Source organism: Halictus rubicundus, chromosome 3 (genome assembly GCF_050948215.1).
Source record: "Halictus rubicundus isolate RS-2024b chromosome 3, iyHalRubi1_principal, whole genome shotgun sequence".
NCBI lineage: Eukaryota > Metazoa > Arthropoda > Insecta > Hymenoptera > Halictidae > Halictus > Halictus rubicundus.
Window position 1 is genome coordinate 886,184 of NC_135151.1, and position 21,906 is coordinate 908,089.

At 35.0% G+C, this 21,906-nt stretch overlaps 2 protein-coding genes across 2 annotated transcripts in view; one reads left to right on the top strand and one right to left on the bottom strand.

Annotated features, from left to right (window-relative positions):
- LOC143352325 (unconventional myosin-Ie) overlaps positions 1 to 21,906 on the top strand; it is a 47,478-nt gene that overhangs the window by 9,695 nt on the left and 15,877 nt on the right. Inside the window, exons 2-10 of the mRNA XM_076784671.1 lie at positions 1,558 to 1,683; positions 2,915 to 3,004; positions 3,097 to 3,191; positions 3,557 to 3,734; positions 3,807 to 3,969; positions 4,414 to 4,521; positions 4,665 to 4,793; positions 5,829 to 6,025; positions 6,282 to 6,449. Coding sequence (XP_076640786.1) covers positions 1,558 to 1,683; positions 2,915 to 3,004; positions 3,097 to 3,191; positions 3,557 to 3,734; positions 3,807 to 3,969; positions 4,414 to 4,521; positions 4,665 to 4,793; positions 5,829 to 6,025; positions 6,282 to 6,449 — 1,254 coding nt within the window. The remainder of the gene's footprint in view (positions 1 to 1,557; positions 1,684 to 2,914; positions 3,005 to 3,096; positions 3,192 to 3,556; positions 3,735 to 3,806; positions 3,970 to 4,413; positions 4,522 to 4,664; positions 4,794 to 5,828; positions 6,026 to 6,281; positions 6,450 to 21,906) is intronic.
- On the bottom strand, positions 6,506 to 17,071 carry LOC143352336 (uncharacterized). The gene is made up of 3 exons (XM_076784696.1): positions 16,829 to 17,071; positions 9,560 to 9,772; positions 6,506 to 9,476 (listed from the first exon to the last, which is right to left on the bottom strand). The coding sequence occupies exons 2-3, from the start codon at positions 9,769 to 9,771 to the stop codon at positions 8,759 to 8,761; spliced, it is 930 nt and encodes a 309-aa protein (XP_076640811.1). The 5' UTR covers position 9,772; positions 16,829 to 17,071; the 3' UTR covers positions 6,506 to 8,758.

Genomic DNA, 21,906 nt, shown 5'->3' on the forward strand with positions numbered 1-21,906 from the left:
CAGCCAATTTAGCTGTCGCGCAATCGCGGAGCCACATCGCGTACTAAACGTATCCTCGTGTCAATAAGCAAATCGTGCCACGTTCTCTTTTGTCGTTACGACTGTCAGTGATTGTCATATAGACAGTCCTGTAAGATCTTTATCAGCCGACTGAATGTTACCAATTTTATTGCCGTGACATTGAATGTCACCCGCGTTTGTCATCGTTGGGAACTAAGAATCGCACTGTCACAACATTCCGAACCGTGATGCGTCGACAGTGTCACGACACTAACACCGATTTGACTTTTACCGATGTCGAAGTCAATATCGCAAACTGTGGTCTGTGGTCAGACCACAACAATTGGTCGACATTGTCAGACGACAATGCGATACCGTTTCCAAAGTTTTATGAAACTTTTATTATACACGTTGAGTAAGTTTTGTCGCATATCGTCGAAAAATTATTTAGATATTTGTCAGCCATGTTTCAAACATGTGATTAACGATATAATCACATGTAGTTTTATTGTATAACTATCTATCTATTGTATAACTTATTGTATAACTTTATTTTTATTGTTAAAAAAACATTACAATGTTGTAATGCAGGTAGACTGCGGTTTTTAAAACAAATTCAGATTTTCATAGCGGGGAATCGAGAATCAATTATTTTCTTGTATTAAGAGCCTTAATTAGTGTAAACAAAATTGTAAATACGAATAATGTAGTTGAATTATTCAAATCTTTGATTAAACATCTTTAGAAATTGTAAATATCAAAAGACTCGCCGTAGTTATAGTAAATTGTTTAAATTTTAAGAAATCAATTAAATTATAATTAAATAACAAACGGGATACAATTAAATTTGAACTTATTTATTTGATATTGAATAAATTAAATTATATAGGATGGAACAATTTCAGTTAATACGTGTTAATATCTGCAGCAGATTTGGAAAAAATATTCTATCTTTTCCTCGTCTTCAATTGTCGATTGTAATAGTTTTCAGTGAATTCCTTCTAAAATGTATATTAGGATTAATGTCAGAATTTTCAGCTTGATTGTTGCTCGTAAATGGGAAACAATTTTCGCATTACACAAATGGAAACATACCCCGTATTCGAGGGCAACATACTTCTACGGTCAATAGCCTGTAACGTATCGAATGGAGAATGCATTGCAGATCTGCGACACAGAAATCATAATTGGATTTATGTGACTTTCTGTGCTTCATTGCTATCTGAGCTAGATAAAGAGTAGCAACTATATTACAATTATGGCATTCGAAGCACCGAAAGTTGAGTATTTTGTAACACCTGTCCGAACTAAATATACGTTTGTTTTCATTCAAGTCGATTAGGCTGTGGGATCTTCAGGCATTCATGACACCTGTGAATTTGTAAATATAAATACACGAAAATCATCCACTTGTCGAAGAATGTTCCCCGATCCTGGTTTCCATTAACCATGACACCGAAGGGCATTTAGAACATGATCCTTAGATTGATCTCAACATTTTTTAGTCCGGACTCTGATTACTATACTGTATGTGACGTCTATTCATTTTGATTTCAGGTGTACCATTGGCAGAGTCAAAATGTCAAAGTTTCCGGCGTGGACGACATGGTTCTACTTCCGAAAATATCGGAGGAAGCCATAATCGATAACCTTCGGAAGAGATACATGGACGACTACATATTCGTATCCTTTTCGAACAAAGACGACCTTGATCTCAACAAATAATAGGAGTCACTCGAAATATTAGGGTAAGGGACCCAATTACTCTGGGGCTACCAATTACTGTAGCTATGTTCATTATACTTATTTTTAAAGTATAATGAATATTAAAAAAGATATATATATATATATATATATATATATATGTCAACTGATTTTAATGAAAAAAATGTAATACATCTTTCTTGGTGTTTATCATGCTTTAAAATTAAGTATAATTAATGTAGGTACAGTAATTGAGGACCTTTCCCTAGTACCAAAGTATTTTTCAATTTATATTTCAAATGACTCTCTCGAAAGTATAAAAGTCGAATGTTTGCAAAAATCAACGAGTCTATCTTCATTTTCACGACCACTGATCTGAATTCGTTATCTTAAAAGGTTTCTTCCCTTCGACCCTACAACATTCGTAAGACATCGCGACATTAGATGGCATCGATTAGGCGCAGGGGAAACTTCTTTCGTTCTTTCGTTAATATGTACATTAAAACTGTATTTAATGTCAGCGTGTAAAATGTTGATTTTATTTACCGCGTAAAATTATCTATGGAACTATAAAATTATAGAAAACACACTGTCAACATTAGTCTCCAAAAAAAAGTATATGAGGCTTATTATATTATTAATGAAAAACAAATTCAAGGAAAATCACTCGATTTATGTATCAGGTACATAAATTAATTCTTGGTCTTTTCTTCGTAAAATTGATTATTTACAAACAATTAGAACACATTCTACTCCCCAGAATAATCGCAATCAATTTCTATGCACTATCACTATCTTGCAAGTAATAAATAAATTTTCAAAATGGTGATTGGAAATTTTGAATTCAACATAAACAGAACTACGAATTAGTTTGTATACCTAATAGTATTACAAACGACGTCTTGATCTAACAATAAGCCGGTTCCTCGGGACCGTGCTCTGACATAGATTGTGTAGGACTACTATTTTTTCAAACATGTAAACGTGTTTTAAACGTGTAAACGCGTCAATTAAACCACTAAATACCGTTCTATTCGATATCCAACTTCGTTCGGCTTAGATCAAGACTTTACTGTAATGTGGTTTATAAAAATGTGATACATCAAACCCTTAAACTGAGGAATTAAATAAAACAGGTCAAGTGTAATGTAATCTTGGTATAAAATATAAATTATGAACGTGCAAAGTTAATTTTCTTAATGAGCAACAGACATGTATCGGTCCCGTACTTGTGTCAATTAATCCTTTCAAGCAGATGCCTTATTTTGGAGAGAGGGAGATAGAAATTTATCAAGGCGCGGTAAGTTTAAACAACATGCATGGTCACAAACAATACGACTCTAACTATTCATATTCCGTTTCTAATATATTTGTATTATATTTTTATCTTAGGCACCGTATGAAAATCCTCCTCATGTATATGGTTTGGCTGACGAGATGTATAGGAATATGTTAATTGATAACGAAAGCCAGTGTGTTATCATCAGGTATTACATACGATTTTATTCATATATTCTGTTATCTTTGTGTTGCTTAATTCCGAGTATTGGTACATGCTCTTCAGTACGATTTACGACGTATCATAAAAATTGTATTGTACGTAAAAAATATAAAAAATGTTAAGTTTATCAGTATTAGCATATTATTAGTATTCGGTATAGAATAAATTAAAAAATATTTATGTGAAGAGTGTACGAAATATTATAAAATAAATATAAATAAGTGGTAAATAGCACATAAAGTAAACTAAATGTAAATGACAGAATAGTAGAATAAAATACATAAAATAAATTTAAGTGAAGTAAACGGTAAAATAAAATGTATAAAATAAATAAATATATGTTATTTGCAGTGGAGAATCCGGTGCTGGTAAAACAGTGACTGCAAAATACATAATGTCCTACATTGCAAGGGTCAGTGGCGGTGGTGAACGAGTTCAAAAAGTGAAAGACGTAATTTTGGAGTCTAATCCACTATTAGAAGCGTTTGGAAATGCGAAGACAGTGCGAAACAATAATAGTAGCAGATTCGTAAGTTTTGTATTTAATTAAGGAAATAATGAAGAAAATAGTAAAAATATCTCAAGTATATTCTGTTTTTAGGGCAAATACGTGCAAATGCAATTCGGCCGTGGCGGTCAACCAAGCGGAGGAAAAATTTCGAATTTCCTTTTGGAGAAGTCAAGAGTCGTTTGTCATAACTATGGCGAGAGAAATTTTCATGTATTCTATCAATTGGTCACAGGCGCAGACCAACAAATGAAATGTAAATATCAATTGGTAATTATGATTGAACAATTTTGATACACACTTCTCTTCGATACTAAATTGCAGGTCTTCTCAAAACAGTAGAACATAATTTAGAAATTTTTTAAATGTTAATCTACACGTGCAAGAATTTGCATTTCCGTCACAAGAATGTAGTTGAATCTTTAATGTTACATTGGCCATGAATATTTTAGAGATTATGTCGAAAGCGAGCAACATTTGTATCCAATTTTAGAAGACCATTATATTAATAATTCAGTAGAAATCTTGTAAAATTTATAAAGTGGACGGAAATTATTTTCAAAATCCATTTAACACGAGGTTCGCCAGGAAAAATATAAACAGTAATTTCTGATCTGTTTATTTATTGTACAATCAAAATTTATTTTCACACACTACTTTTCCATGTTATTTAATTTAATAACGTTTTTTTATTTCATAGCCGAGTTTGGATTAAGTAATCTCGATTACTACCAGTACCTCAGCTACAGTGGGAATCACAGAGTCGAGGGTGTTTCTGATGCTCGTGATTTTCAGGAAACATTAAAAGGTATTCCTGCAATTTTTACAAAGACCAATTAATATAATCTAAGATCAACTAATATAATCTAACTCTTAAACCTTGTAATAAGCATTTGTACTTTATTAAACATTAAGAATTCATTTGTAAAAAAATATAATTTTTCTTTCTAGGATTAAGTGTGATGGGAATAAGTGATTCAGAAGTGAATGATATCTTCCGAATAGTTGCCGGAGTACTTCATCTAGGAAACATTCAATTTATGGAAAAGGAAAATTATTCACAGGTTGCCGGCAAGCAGTGTAAGCACGCTTAACTATACAAATTCTGGACATTTTTCTGGCGTTCATTTTGATTATTTCTTTATTCCTTTATCCTGGTTTCATTTTTAATTACCTTCAAAAGTAAACAAACATTGAAAAAAAGTTGAGAAAAAAATATTTCTCTCGCTTTTGCTTCAAAGTTTCGTTCAACGAATTCTGCTTTACTCATATAATTTCATGATTCGATCGAATACATCAAATCGGGGGAAAATCAACGAGAAGTCTAACATTTTATATTATTCAGAGATGAAAGACGTATAATTTTACAAGCGAAACATAAGACTTTGCCAATCCTTGCTTCCGCGGTTTCCATTTGGAGCGTCCTGCATCCTCGTGTATGCTGAAACTGCAGAAAATCCGCAATCTAATCGTGTCGTCTGCACACGTGTGTATATATTTCGTTCGTTCTATTTCTTTCTCAATCGTCTTGTCCTGCCATTCTTCTCTCGGGACATGAGTAAGCCGATGAGAAACCGTGGGAGCGAGCCTCTTGATTCCACCACAATTATGAAGAAGGCCGACTGTTAGAAACTAAAATGTTCTGCAGAGTCCAAGTCGAAATGGCATACTGTTTGCACACCGTTGCATAATTCACTTTTGTAACTTGCGCTTCGAATCCTTAGCCTTTCTCTGTAGAAGGAAACAGTTTTTTTATGGAATCTCTGTGCACCCATTTTTGGATGTCCTTCAACTTTAATTGGAATTAGGATTAAATCCTCCTACCACATAATTTTTATCTGGGAAATTAAAATATAGAATAAGGCGAGGGACCCAATTACTGTGGGGGTACCAATTTCCAATAATTAATATTAAAAAAGAGATATGTAACATATTAACTGATTTTAATGAAAAAAAAAATGTAATCTCTTTTTTAATATTCATTATGCTTTAAAAATAAGTATAATTAATTTAGGCACAGTAATTGGTACCCCCACAGTAATTGGGTCCCTTACCCCAGCGCAGCATAATCATCAAAAATCATGAAGAACAGTAATAAATTGTTGTATGTTTCAGTTCTCGACTTTCCAGCTTTTCTATTCGAAGTCTCGACAGAGCAATTAGCTCACAAATTGACGTCGCGAGAATTTGAATCGAAATGGGGTGGTCAGGCCGAGAGTGTCGACGTCACTTTAAACGTGGAACAAGCTCTTTATACTCGAGATGCGTTGGCAAAAGATATTTACGCTAGACTATTCGATTATTTAGTTAAAGTAAGTAAGTCATTCGTGTTTCAACAATATTTTAGATGCAAATCACGAATTATTTGGTTGTTGACATATTTAAAATAAATACAAGGACATTTAGAGTAGTGTTTGCAATTAAAATATAAATTACGCACTCGTTGATCGGTTAATGATACATTGAAAATAAATATGAGACATTTTTAGATAATGCACATTCGATTGAAGTGTGTATTCTTTAATTATTTCTTCATTTTATAATTTGGATTGTGTTAATTCGTTACAGAAAATTAATGCAGCCATGGAAACCACTTCAGACGGCTTCGAAATTGGAATTTTGGACATTTATGGTTTCGAAATTTTCGAGAAGAACGGCTTCGAGCAATTTTGCATTAATTTCGTGAACGAAAAGTTGCAGCAGATTTTTATAGAGCTCACCTTGAAAGCTGAACAGGTAAGTCGTCTATCCGCTAATTTGAATAATTTTGGTTTGATAAAGAGAAATGCATCTCCAGTAAAGATTACGAGAAATCCACTCGCGTTTATTCAATTGCAATTTACATCAATGTTGGAATAGTAAAAACGTGTTTATTCGTTTGTACGAACAAACATTTTTTGAAACATTTGTACTGTTCATAAATTAAACGCTATTATCTTAAAATATTCCCATCGAATCTAAGAACGCTATAATCATCGTACAAGGTCTTGGCGATTATTAAGTAAGCATCGTTCAAGTGGCATTTCCGTTCACAGAATTGTGGACAAAAACAGACTCATCAATAAATAAAAAAAAGTTGACGCGTGTTACACACTTTCTGGAGTAAAAATGAGTGTGTATAATGCTTTTTAAAAATTAAAAAAGAAATGGTATTCAAATCTATCGGATCAATGCACACAAAATAATGCTCAGATATTAGATATTAGATATGAATTATAGTTTGTTTCACGAAAGGAGAGATGCAAAGTATACTGATGGTTGCAATAGTTGTCTATTATGATCAAACTGATTCTTACCTATTTATACTAAAATAAACATTTTAACAAATTTGTATGCTGAATCACTACCCTTTTTACATAAGAGAAACACTTATTAACAAATCCACTGACATAAGCGTTACATTATGAAAATGAGTCTCTAATGAGACATTTCAAAATCTAATATAGTAAAGCTTTAAGAGTCAACATATTTAACATAAAAAACAATTACTTGTATTACGTGAATCAACTGCGATCATATATATATTTTTTAATATTTCTTCGTTCGAGAAACAGACTATAATACATACAGGTTGCAATAACAAATGTATTCTACGTGATTTTCCCGCGCATCATTGAATTTTATTTGGTGTAAATCAACTAACATTGCAATAGTGTCATAGTTGCCCGACTTCGTTTATCTCACAGTCCCCTTTCCAATATTTTCTTCTGCTCAACAGCCCCTTCCGATAAACAATTTCTACAATGAAAATTTCCGAGTGCAGTTGTGCGTATCATTCTCAAATCTAAAAACATCAGCTTCAAAATAAAGAAAATAAAATATCTATGACATATTTTTCGAAAGAAGTCACCTGAAACATCCCCAACGATCATAATAACTGTCCACCGAATTTTATGTTACAAGTATGAACTGATATAAGGGCACTGGGCGGTTATTATGACAATCAATGTGAGTCAGGTTTTTTCCCGAAATAATAACCTGTACGGGGTGCCTCATTTGAAATGAACTACTTCATTGTCTCCTAAACTGCTCGTTATAGACAATAATAATTCAAGACTTTGTTTCGAGAGAAACATCTCTTATGATCACAAATCTGATCTAGGTAGATGTGCCTCCAACATTTCAAAGTGACCTTCGCCTTTTTTTAAATGGAATTATGTGTTTTTCAGATGGGTATGTAGTCCGCTTCAGGACGAGTTCATTGATCTATGGTATGTTGGTCTTCAAAGATCATTCAAGGTTATACATTGTTGTTTTCATTGAACGTTCTTGAAATTGTTCTGTATCTTCTGTATTTGTAAGAACGACCTATAGACCTTTGTATAATAATTTATTCTATTCCTAGATGATACCCACTCACCAAAAATGCTAGTGAACATCCTAACGCAAGTCTCCATTAATTACAAGAAACAGAGATTCCACAACAATCTATTTCTTCTCTTAATGATTTTAATACGTTGAAACTGAAAAGGTGAAGAACCACTGCTATAGGTGGGACTATTATTTAGAGATAGAATAATTCATTATATTGATTCCCAGAATGTTTGACAAAAGTCATGGACAATCTATTACAAACAACCAACGTGATCAATGAATTCGTCTCAGATTGTACTACATATCTACCTAAACAAAGCATATAGTCCCATCCAAAAAGAAACGGGGCACCCTCTAAAATCTCAGAGACATGCGCAAGTCTTGTAACCACCATAAGACGCCCTCATCGAAGCAATGTAAGTTTCATCCCTTATTTCAGGAGATAATTACACCAGTCCAGTTCAAACGATAGACCCTGTTGAAATTTCAAAGCCCCCTGGACTTCTTCGATAGCCTCCCCGTTAGGAAACTTGTTAGAAACAGATCTCGAAGTCTCGAGGTGAACCTGAGGGGCCAAAGTTCCACTTCGAGGATCGGATCTATCGTTCACAGCAGATAGATCACCCTGTCGTATGAGTCCACGTGTCTGCTAACTCTTCGAACCTCATAGAACTGAGGTAAATCCTGAAGTATCCTGAAGTAAATCCTCGGTGGTTTAGATGTTCTCCGCGTCAAGCATCGGGGAAACTGTAACCAGGCAATATGTCCGTTCTCCTCAACGCGTATCTCTGCACCGGCGTGGTCTGGGTCATCAGACTTCTGCTTGGCACCTTCGACGGGGGTGCAGGTATCTGCTTCGGCAACTCGCTGGATGTCACCATGGAATTCTCCGTGGTGGAATCGTCAGCCCCATAAACCGACGCTAGTCTGCTCAGCTTCCTCTTCTCCGTGGTCCTCGAAAGGTTCTTTCGATTGCCGTAATCCAAAGCGATTCTACGATCGAACTTCTTCGGCGATCGGTTCTTCTTGTTGCTACGGGGCCTCCAATCGGCCACCTGCCTCTGTAGGTATGGCGTCACTCGCAGAAATTCCAAGGATTCGTCGCCGGAAGTCGTTCTCGTGGTTGGGTCCTTCCGGTACGAGCCGCTGTGGCCTCTCACGTTCACGTACACCTTCGGCCTGCTGTTCTTCAGGTAGTACAGCTTCTCGTTGTAGTTGTGCAGCTTCGGCGGCTCCATTAGCACGTGTTTCTCCTCGTCGAACATTTTCAGCTTGAAACTCGGCGGCAAGCCGAAGTCGCGAACGCCAAAGATGGAATGAGGTATCACTTCGGGGTTAGGGTAACTGTCGTTGCGCACCTGCTCGGCCGGCTTCAGCATCGCGTGCACGATGTTCTGCAGGTTCGACGGGTCCAGGTCATCTCTGCTTTGCAGCTCAATCTCGAGGAAACTGGAACCGAGAAGAGTTCGTTGTTCGTGATAGAATCAAGAATTCGAGCTAAAAGGACCGAGATTATGAACAGTAATTAATACCTGTAGTCGTTAGTATTCGGTCTTTCGACATTCGGGCTTTGTAGATAACTTTGAAGGGACTTTCCCTCGTAGATTTTTCTGTCGCTCAGTCCTTGATCCTGCGGTATGTGATTCGGCGAAGATGGCGGCCTTGGAAGAACCATCGCCGAGTATGACGGATACGTAAGTACAAACAGTACGATCGTTGCATAATAGTTTTCGGCTGCCGACATCCTGGAAATTCGTATTATTACGTCAATCATCGATCGCAAACGGATTTTCCAATAGAATATATCCTCTAATGATTTACTAAAAAACGTATGAGCCAACATAAAAATCATGGGTAGCGATTAGTCATTACCATGTGGAATAATTTGCCAACAAACTTTTAACACGTTGACTGCCATGTCACCCATATGTGGGTGACGGAATTATTTGTCCAGGTTTTAAAATGAATTTTTCTCATTGTACGAAATTTGTTTAGGATTTGTAAAATGCAAGAAAGTTGGAGGACAACTCAATATCATACATTTAATTTTTTGCAATTTTTATTTCATTAAATAACTTACTTTGATTTTGTGGAATTTTTGAGGTTTCTAGTTTGGCAGTCAAAGTGTTAATATGTGCTTCGATAAAGAAGTCCATTCGAAAATTTCTGACGAAAACATTTTTATAGTTTCCGTAATTGTGAAACAAAAAGATTAGGAACCAGACATTTCCACTGGTATTGAAACCATATTAAAAAGTGCTATATATGACGAAGAGATGACTGAATAAACTACAACAAAAATAATAATATTAGTCGTGCCGAAACTTTAGTGAAATTCGTCAAAATGGTTGAAATGTGAATCTTATTTCGATAAAATGGTGCGAGCCAGAAATGATGGTACTTATTTTATTGTTCGTTGCATATTCGCGTGTCATTAATTAATTCGTTTTAAAACCGGTAATATAATTGCATGGAAAGTTTCGTCATCGGGGACAATATGGCGCGCGGAATCGAAATCTCGGGTTTTGTTTCACGGAAACGAATTATTTTTTCTTTTTTTTTCCCGCCCGGACCGACAAAAATGCAAGGCGTAGACAACGGCTCGAAAGAAATATTGTTCCTTTCACAAAAGGAAGTGAGCGAGCAATGAAAAACAGGATAAACTCAACGTCCCTGGTCAGCCACATAGAACAGCATGTAACGAGCGCGTTATAATAAACGCAGTGAAAGTTTTGCCTGCTCGCACGACCAGCCTGAAGGAACAAAATGATACAATTTCTCTTGTTTCACTTATATAAGCCGCGCGGCGAATTAGTATGCATACCTCTTATGATCGGAGGAGGCAACGTGACTAATAATAATTAACTGTAATTACGAACGAATGCGATGAAACTATGAGCCGTCATTTTAGGTCCCTTTTACAACATCGGCTCGCGATTACGTAGTTCTCGACTGTGTTGCGAAGTTGCGATCATAATATTCGATGAATAGCAAACGCTTTGCGAGGTTTCAGCATGTTATTTTCTGTAAAAGCGTTTCTGAATGTGTGCCATTAATTTTCAATTACGGTTGTAGACCCAACTGTTCGGAATTATATCACTCGAGGCTATTAAGAATGATATTATTACCTAATAAACGATTAATCTTTGCGTTTAGTGTTCGTTTGATCTGCACCTGCAGAAATAGGTCACACATGTTCACCGGTTTGCATGTATTCGAGTTTTAGGAATTTTTTAGACGATTTTGAGGAAAGAGACGAAATATTAAACCGACTATTGCTTTTTTAATTACAACCTCGGTTCTAGAGAAAAATATTAAATTCCTAAAATATAGCTACTTTAATAAAACTACTTCCATTTCTCACGATCAATTTAGACAATTTTGATTTCGCACAAGGATCTATTCGCGATACTAATCGTTTCGGTTTCCACAGTCGCAGAAGAAACAGTCGACCGATCGGTAAAATATCTCGGTGTAATTTCCGTAATTACGGGTCGCTGTGTTCAACCCCGCAAAACTAACGGAAAGGTCCTCCTTTCCAAAGAGATCTACGGTCTGGAGTCCCAGTAGGTGTGGTTCACTCAATGTAGGTTCGCGTTGTAACGGAAACAGGTTCTCTTAAAAAGTGCAAGTGCATTCGTTGCCCTGGTGAACGTACTCGGCTACGCTCTCGGTGAACGTAAGAGTCCACGTGGAGTCGGTGGTTTGTCAAGTGGGTTTGGTTTCTAGCGACTGTAACGCACGGATTTGTCCGCTATCGAGTTTCGCATACGATACCGAGCGAAGCCTTGCTTCTCAATTCTTTTCAGCGGATCCTTTCGTAACAGACACAATGGTAATAACCGGACCAAGGATCGATCCGCGAATTTCCGTTCGCGCGAACCGTTTCGCGAACGGACCTGGGCAAAATTACGAGAAAAAATATTAAAAATTCTATTTTAAATAATATTGTTTAATGCGGTTCTAATAAAATACTACTTTAAATAGAACGAAAAATTTCGACAAATAACATATTTTAATGTTGTATTTCAAATATTTCCTTAGAATGAAAATAAGTTGAGCAAATAGTTAGTAATCTATAATAGTTAACAAAGTATTACTTGTAGCTTAGTTACGAATATTTGCACGTAACATGTTGATAAACAGACGATAATGTCGTAATAACATTACACGCAACAAAATATCAGAAAAGTATAAGTTACTATCAACTATTTGAAATACTATTTTACACAGTCCTACAAAATAAGTCTCGCTATTTTCAATATTTTCCAAATAAAATACTATTTTTAAATGGTATCTCAAAAACTTTTTCTTATAAATAAAATAATTTATTTGCATGATTATAGGTATGCGTTAAAAATAAAATAAGCTGTTCGCGAAAACGGGGAATGAAAAAGTAATATTTAGGTAGACATCCTCGCGCACGTTTCGAAGTGGAGTACTTTTTTCAGAAGCGCATCGAACGACTTGAATTTGTCGAAAACTTGGGATTAGTTTATTACGCGATGTGTAAAAAAATTGTAATTGTCTAGAATTGCGAAAAAAATACTAATTTTTAGTATTTTAATTTAAATAAAAATTGTAAAATCAGTGTTTATTCTCGTGTAATAAACTAATATTTTTAAGTTCTCGAAAAATTCAACTCGTTTGGTGCACTTTTAAAACATTTCTTTCACTGATTGCGAAAAAATAAGAAATACTGATTTCACTAATTGTTTCGCAATTGAAAATTTGCAGTCGTTGCAAGACACGGGAACCGAATTTGTTTCTTTCTTAGAAGTAAGAATAGCATTTTAAAGAACAAATCAATTTTTTGTCCCGCTGAAAACAGATTCGAAGAGGTGCGATTCATAGAGATTCATAGAGATTCATAGTGTTTTGAGTCACTGTTCGACGTGAATCATTACTGAAACAGAACAGAACAGGTTTTACGTTTCCATTTGTTTCGTTTTACGCGACACTCTGAAGTCATTTGGCAAAATTATCTTGACATTGAATCGGCGTTTTAGCATCGTTGGAAAAAGATTATTGTCTTTTCTATATTGGAAACGTAATTATCTCTGAATTATTTTCTTCAAGGCCTGGAAAATAATGACACGATTATTAGGAAAGAATGCTGAACAATTATGATGATTTAAGCGTGTTTGTCCTCAGACGCGTGTCCGTGGACAAAGCCCGTCAAAAACTAGTACTTTCATCAACGAACCATTATTTAAATTAAAATTCAACGTATCCACTCCAGAATTTATTAAATCGGTAGTGGATAAATTTAACAGTCTAAACGGGACTGTAGAAATAAATGAAAATTGTTCAAATGTTGTTAATGAAGAGATACTTCTAGAATCGCGAATCCAATTTTTTTCATCCGCGAAGAAATGCATAAATTGACAATGCACTTAGTTTCCGTGAAAGTTGGAAACTCGAAGTATTCTTTGCGGTTAGGCGATAATCAAAACATCGTGGTTCTCATTATTCGGTTCTTTCAATCTTTCGCAAATAACATACCGATTTATTCGTTCTCAAGCGAAAATTCTCGAGCCGATTGAATCTACTATCCATAAATTATTACCTGGCTTATCATTATCTTCGTTATTAGTTCCCCGTAAGTTTTCCTTCGAACCCGACCATCGCTGTTTTTATTAGAAAATAACGCTAACAGACATTTTTAATGAGAAAATCTAATGAAAGAATCGACTGAAAACTTCCTGTTTATAAAAAGTTAAAGAACGTAATTATTTGTCGTCGCGTACGTCCGAAACCACAACAAACATAAGTGACATTAAACTAACGTTTCATTGAGGACATAGTTTTTTATTTTGCATTCCAGTTTTTCAAATTACTGGTTCGTGTAGTTCGCATTTTTATAAGCTGTAAATTTCTTGACGTTTTAAGAATCTGAAAAGTCAGTTGCAATGCGTTGCGATATGTACTTTCTTGCAATGCGAGCTAATTGCGACGGGTACACTAGCAGGGGTATTTAAAGGAAAGTTCATTTGTATTGATTTCACTTGTAATTAACTTTTACAGTACTCGAATAGCATCGAACCTTGAAAATAGAGCTATTTTCTCCTCCTAAGTACATCCTTTTTGTATACGTAATTTTGTGCCCCTAAATATGCATAAGTAAACAAGTTTTTTGTGATATCTATTAGAATTTAATTGCAAATTTAATAATCCCCAGTGGACGTTTGCATAAACTCACAGTTTCAAGGATTAACTAAGCATGAAAATTAGACGATAAATTCCGTGTATTGGAAGTTTCTTTTTAAACAGGGACTAGTGAATGTTGTCGAACTTTTTTATTCATCACGGCTGTTGTATTGTGCTACGCGAAGCGATTTAAGTATGGCTTTATATTTCTTTTAATGTCCGCGTCTTCCGTTTCCGTTCAGTGTGTTCTCGTGTCCCGCGGCACAATTGGTCACGTAAACTATATCAGTAATCATATTCACCACGCGGGAAACAATATTTAAACAAAACTGGATTATTTCTCAAGCTGGAAAACTGTAATGGCGATCCCCAAGAAGAATAACGGGATAAACATTATCAGAATTTGTTCGAGTTTTTAATTTCATTGCTACGCGTTCCCAGAAACGTTTACTATCTAATTATTATTAAATATCCGCCATCTCGCGTAGATATTTAAATTGTTACAAAGAATCTTTAGTATTTCCTTTTAAGAATATTAAAAGTTGTGGCTATTGTTGATGGTACAATGGAAAAGTTAATGAGTCGGCACGACTACTAATTATTTTCCGGAATAATTGAAGCGTAAACTCTCACTTTCCATTATTTTACGTTTTCTCTATCCGACACTAGTTAGTTTTCCTGTAGACACATTCACGTTCGAGCCTCGTCACTTTTTATAGTTCGAAACAGTTTCGTAGTATGCTCGCTCTACAATATACCAGATTAAATAATAATGTATTGTAATTAAGAATGTTAAAGTAATCGAGAAGTTGGAACTAATAAAAAACCAATAGTTAAAAACATAATAATTAAGTATCAATGATGCACAATTAATATCGACAGAAAATTCTTCCAATTCGTCAGTATTTTCAGTAAAATACTAAAGTCATTACTAAAGTTACTAAAATTACCAAAATTATTAAAAAAAAGCTACAAACATTACTAAAGTTATTAGAAAATAATTAATTATTAATTGACTTATTAATTATTACTTATTATTCATTTATTTTTCTATTATTTGTTTATTATTCGTTTAGGTTTATTAAGGATTCGTGTACTATCGAACTCGTATTGATCTTGTAATTTTCTATCCTTATATAAAATCCCGTAACTTATATTTTTATAATTCAAGTATTTTTAACCAAAGCATATTTTCTCCAAGAATATACTTAAAACCAGCAGTTAATTAACTAATCAACGTGATTATATAGTCATTAGTGAACTGTGGATCTTTGCCATTCGCGTGTTTGCATAATACAAGAAAACTTTACATTAACAAAAACGGGAGTGTGACGTTTGTATTCTTGCCGTAAGCGATCGTTTATTCAGCAAAAGAAATACAACTTTTTACCTCGTTTTGATTTTTACAAAATATTCAGTCTGCCGGAAAGTTCTATCGTTGTAGTGTATATTAATCATGCGCTACAACGATTTCCATCGTGAATACAATAGCGACAGCAATTTCTGTATTATAATATGGTGTCGGTTACTATTGTATTGTTAGTAGACCTCTGAATAGTTGTATTAATTAAAAATAAATTCTGAAATCTTTTGTTAAACGATAGAACCAAAGAAATGATTAAAGTGCATTAATTTTTGACTACTTGTTAGTTTGCGATTCAAATTGTTGTCTCTATTATATTATAATATAGTGCCAATTATTATCGCACGATTAACAAGATTTCAAATTACTGTACAGCACAAAAACAAGCTATACAATCTCCCTTTAAGCATACTGCCCTTTGCATTTTTTGAACACCTATAACTACGTTAATCGATTTTTTGAAAATGAGAAACCAGAACACCCCCTTAACCCTTTGCGGTCGGAAGTATTTTCTCTTTTGTATTTTAGAGCTTCAAAAATACATTTTTGAGAAATTTATCAGTATGCGTTTTCATTCAAGTGTACAGGGTGTACCAAATAAAGTGTTGCTGCAAGTGTTAGCTGTTTTCTCAGAATTCAATGAAGATATCGACCTCATTTGTTTTGTAAATTAAATGGTTAAGGAGGGCTAATATTTTAGTATGTATTAAATTTTCAAGGGGGCAAAGGGACTGCCCCAAGATCTTTTTAATTGGAAATATGGCGTAGTATTAATTTTTTGTAAAATATTCGCTCCCCTTAACAATTTAATTTACAGAAAACAGCTTGAAACACTTTATTTATTACAAAAACAAAAAAAAAAGAAATAAATAAATATAAATTAATTTTTTAAAATTTATATATGTATATTAATTTATATTTCCATAAAAATCTTATAAAATCGGAATAGATTCAGTCATGTTATCACTATAACAGAATCAGTCTCGTTTAAAGCTCGGTAGTATGTTCGCTCAGACGACGAAGTACATATCGCGCTAGGACCTTTCTAAGATTCCGTATAAATTTTCCGAGGTACCTTGAAGTATACAATCGTAGAGTAAAAATGAACCAAATGTTCCAAAGAAGTTAAAGAAGCTTGATTTTTCGGATTACCGTGCGATACGGAACAGAAATTTCGAACCAGTTGTGGGTTAAGTAGAAGAACAGAGCCGAAGCTTTCCAGTAGACGCAGAGGGGAATGAAAATTAGCGCAAAGATCCTTGATCTAGTGCGATCGGAGTGATCCTACCTGAAGCGTAAATTCGAAATAGGTTAACGCGAACACGATCCTCCCGGGTGAACTGATCTCTCGTGGGTGTAGGCTGCGGTCGGTTGCGATTGTCTCGGATGCGAGAGATTCACGTTACTCGGTCCCAGTTTTCTCGAGCAGCGGCGTTGTTTCTTTCGTGCGGGATCGGGATCGGTTCGAACCAAGAAAATCCATTTATATAACGATCAACGGCCGCCGGATCGTTCACTATCTATCGTTTGACACCGATGACAGGAGCCAACAACAGTCATGTTTCGCGCGCAAATTCACCGGTTCACTGGTCGGACGGGGATCGGTGTACACCTTGCACATACGGCGGCTCTGTTTGCACTGTGGCTAAGGCTCGACTGAAGGTAATGAAATGGTTAAGTGAAACGTTGATTCTCTCTCTCTCTCTCTCTCTCTCTCTCTCTCTCTCTCTCTCTCGGTCTCTTCCCCACCGTTCTTTCCACCTACCTCCCTCCGCACTTTATTCACCACTGTCCGCGTAACCGGCGCAATTAGTATCGCACACTTCCTTCCGTTTCGCACCGTGAAATCTTCCGATACGATTATTCTCCTTCGATTTTTCGGATCCTCGATCCCCGCCGCGTTCTCTGCCGGATAAAATCAACTTCGCGGAAGTGCATCGCGACAATGTAAGATCAAAATTCCTTTGCAAACGAATTTTCGAAAAATATCGCACATGCGTGTGCAGTCTCGAGCGACTGTACGCAATTTAAACTGTGGATCATTACCCGAATTAACATCTTGATCGATAGCTTTATAGAGATTAGAATAAGAGAAAATTTCGTTTATCGGCTGTAAGATTCTTCACGGTGAAAATAAGATAAATGCAATTTATTGTTATTAATATTCGCGTTTTCGCATATCTTGCAAATTTTAACATGCTATAAATGCATAAAGATCCGCGATCTATTTATCAGCTTTAATATTGAACTGTGGAAAAAGGAAACTTTTTTTTAGAAATTTGCACTTTCTTCCGTCTCGCACCATGAAATTTTTCAACACCGTAGTTCTCACATAATTTTTATTTCATTTACAATTTTTAATGAACGGAATTCTTGTACAAAATATCATTCGTGAACGGAAACGATAATTAATAGATAAACTTTCTAAGATTACCAGTCTTTGTTAACGAATATAAAACCGCAAAACAAACTTAAAAAATCGCTATGAGAATTCTACTTTACACAGTTTACATGAAATAGCCATGAAAAAAATTCGAAACATGCAGAGAACAATTCAATTAATCTCAGTCATATTGACAGTGAAAAAAAAATTTTTCTCGTTCTTTATATAATTTCCACGAATAATGAAAATTTATAGAAACACGCTAAAATAAAAATTTAACAAATCTCGATCGAGTTAAAGATGGAGCAAAAGTTCCCTCGGATCGTATCTGGCTTTTTCCGGCAGAATTGGCAGGATATATGAAAAATTGAGGAATAAGATAAAATAAAAATTTAACAAATCTCGGTCGAGTTAAAGACGGAGCAAAAGTTCCTACGGATCGTATCTGGCTTTTTCCGGCAGAATTGGCAGGAAATATGAAAAACTGAGGAATAAGATGAAATAAAAATTTAACAAATCTCGATCGACTTAAAGATGGAGCAAAAGTTCGTTTGGATCGGCTTTTTCTGTAGAATCGGCTAAAAAAATGAAAATTTGAAGGAACTTGGTGTAACGATTAAAACGCGTAAGGAACCGCACGAACTAGTTACAATTAACGCATTTTGTCAGTATCGGGGCTAGAAACATAACGGTTTCGTTATCCGACGAAATCTCTGAGCGAGGAACGTCGTACAGTTGCAGCGTAATTGTGGAAGTTTGTTTTATTTTCGGCGACGAGGATGTCACAGGAAATCCTGCTATTCAAGGCTGAGAAAATGGGTTGAAGCGGTTCATTAAGATTCAACCTAAAGCATTCACATATACCGGAAGACGTTGTCAAAGAAACACGGAATATTAGGATCAGCTTTGCGCGTCGCTTTCTTTTATTGTAACTTCACTCTTTCGTGCCCGAATTTCGTACGTGACGATAGCAATTAATGAACTGTCGACCTCCACGCAAAAGAAAAATTTGTCCGGGTCACTAAGAGACCGAAGTTAAATAAAAATGTGTTTTCTCTTTTAACCATCTTGAAAAGTCGAAAATAACAATACCCTTCAATTCTTCCAATGTTCTGTCTATTTTGCGTTTGACCTAGTCATTTTTGTCACAAATGCATTACATCCGCAGTAATGAAACCGTCTAGTAATAAAACTGCGGATTTTTATGAGAAAGAAAATTTTTTAAATATTAATAATAAAGATCGAAGTTAAACAGAAGTCTAATTTGTATTAGAGTCTATTTTATTACAGTTTATTTTCGCATTAAATCGCGAATGGTAAATTCGATCAGATTAGATATTTTATAATATTTTTCACGTTCGATTTGACCACAAATGCATAAAAATCTAGCGATTAATATCTACAATGATTAATGAACATTCTTCCCGTACTTCCACTAAATTTTCTCTTGAAAACATTTTGTATCTCGGAAGAATAGTAAATGAATAGTATGAATAGTAAATGGTTCGGAAAGACGACGTTCATGTACACGCAAACGTGTGATTTCGCTGCATTCGAACGAGTACTACCGTTTTCGCATGATGATGTAGATTTTTTTGCGGTTCGCTTTCACAAAATGATAATTGTCCAACGAAATCGCAAAAAAAGCGACTGTTAGCACTCTTTCTAGATCGGAAGATTGTACGAGTACTATAGACGAGCAATGTGTTATTATCTCGTTGGAATCTTGACGTTGTGTTATCAACGGAAAGTCGTTTCGCCAGGCTCTAATTAGTCAGCGAAACTTTGTTGTTGTATGTCTGTCTAGCTATTAGAAAAGTCGCCGTGGGAATAGCGAGCACGCTTGTTTACTTGTCACTCTTGGAGAATACATTGAAATGTGCAGTAACTTTTTACGCAGCGGAGAATAGGCGAATTTTTACACGAGTTCCACAAATTATCGAACTAAAAACTCAATTGTGCACAAATTAATTTCTTTAGGAATTTGTCGATCTTGTTCTGTGAATCTTCAATTTTTTCCGCCTAATATTCGAAGAAGATTTAGTTGGATGTTTCAGCGCAATTAATTACAAATTCTGTCGGTAGACACCAACTTTGTATGCGTTTGTGTGAAATATAGAGGCACAATAAAATACTTAATAAAACCGGTGATGATTTGTAGTTCACGGTGAGTGTAACACTGGAATCATTCACACAGGAAGTAAACTTTTGACTTCGATTTTTCTAAATTATATTTTAAAAAATTCTGTTCTGCGTAAAGACCCTATATTAGCTCTGCAATTATTGAAGCATTGAACGGTTACAAATAAAAGGTTCAAGTTAAGACAAGTGTACAAAAGATATCGTCAGTTTTGCAGATGATTTATGTATGTGTCAAAGAGACACAGAATCACCATAAGAGTCTCGATTGAAACTGATTAATTTTGGTCTTTTTGATGCTTCATGCACAACGGAAATTCGCATTGTCGTAAGATTAAGGTTACACTGAAGCGAGTATTAATCACACCGTCCCGAACCGCGTCGTATATTAATCTGTTACAAGAGTGTAGTAATTACGTTGCATGAAATTATGTGAATGAGAAGAAGCTGCCGTACGTTTCCAGCCATTAGGAAATTACGATCTGTATCTTCGTTCTTAATGTATCACCGGAGCGGAGCGTGTAAATCGCAACAATAAGGAGATACGCTTATTGAGAGACGATTTAAAGGAGACGGATCGCCAGAAAATGTTCACCGCAGTTAACCCAGAATGCAAGCTTATCTCCCACATTATCTTTCTTCCTTAATTCTCTTGTTTCATAACGACAGAGCCACCGTTTCCCATAGACCTTTCAGCCTTTTGACCTAATTAACTTATACGCGTAGACACAATTAAACGTTAGCCGCGTAAAAGCACACGAAACCGACCTGTACGCGAGCTGCAATTGGAGCAGAAACGAAAAATTCGTTCGTCATGGAAATTCCGCGAAACTGCAGCGTTTCGACTGTCTGACCTCTGCCACTCGAATGGCAACCATAAAGCTATGTCCACACTGAAGCGACACAACTAGTGTTCCTTCTAGAGAAATTTTATAATTGATTATTTCTCATTTCTCGAGAAAAATTCCAGTATTTCTCGAGAAATTTAAATTTAGGAAAGTTCTTATGAATCTCATTTATTTTATAACATATAAATTCTTAAATTCTCTTAAATTCTTATTTAAAACTTTAGAAAAACTGAATACTGAATTGAGTAATGAGTTTCTTGTTGTTATTAAAGAAGAAATATCTAAAAGAAGAGACAAGATTGTTGTGTATCCCTTATAAAATATCTGCATAATCCAGAATCTCTGCAAAAAGATTCAGAAGATACATTTTTTTATTTAACATCCGAGGCAGATATGTATAAAATGGCAAAACAAATTCTAAGCAGACTTTATGGAAAATATAACAATGATTCTTATGAAAATAGTGAAAAACATTCAGATTCTCAGAATGCGAAACTATCACTGGAAAAACAGTTAGAATTAGAAATTGCAGATAGCCTTCAAGAATATAGTGTCAAGAGTTTAGCGGCAGAAGAAAATAAATCCCGGACTCTAACAAAGGAATTCCAAATTTTTGAGTCCACTGAAAAAAGGACATCCAATCTTCAGCAACTTTTGGATGTTCTGTATACGATAAAGCCAACATCTACACAAAACGAAAGAAATTTTTCTACGGCTACAGATTTTGTTACAAAAAAAAAAGAAATAGATTGTCTGATTCTACATTAGACGTATTATGCTTCATAAGAAGTCATTTCAAAACGAAAGCGTAATGTTTCACTTTATAAAAGTTTGGTAAAAGTTTCCCAATATTTTTTTATTTTATTAAAAATTCTCGAGAAATATAGTCTTATTTCTCATTTCTCGATAAATGAAAAATGTCGAGAAATCAGGAACACTAGACACAACGAGAAACTTCTTCAAGATAGTCGTTACATCAACTGAACACGTTGTCAA

Bases quoted from the DNA above. Each gene is read 5' to 3' on its own strand.
- LOC143352336 (XM_076784696.1), bottom strand. From the start codon at position 9,771: ATGTCGGCAGCCGAAAACTATTATGCAACGATCGTACTGTTTGTACTT. The intron at 9,477-9,559 runs GTATTAATTACT...TCTCGGTTCCAG, and splicing joins CCGAATACTAACGACTACAG to TTTCCTCGAGATTGAGCTGC.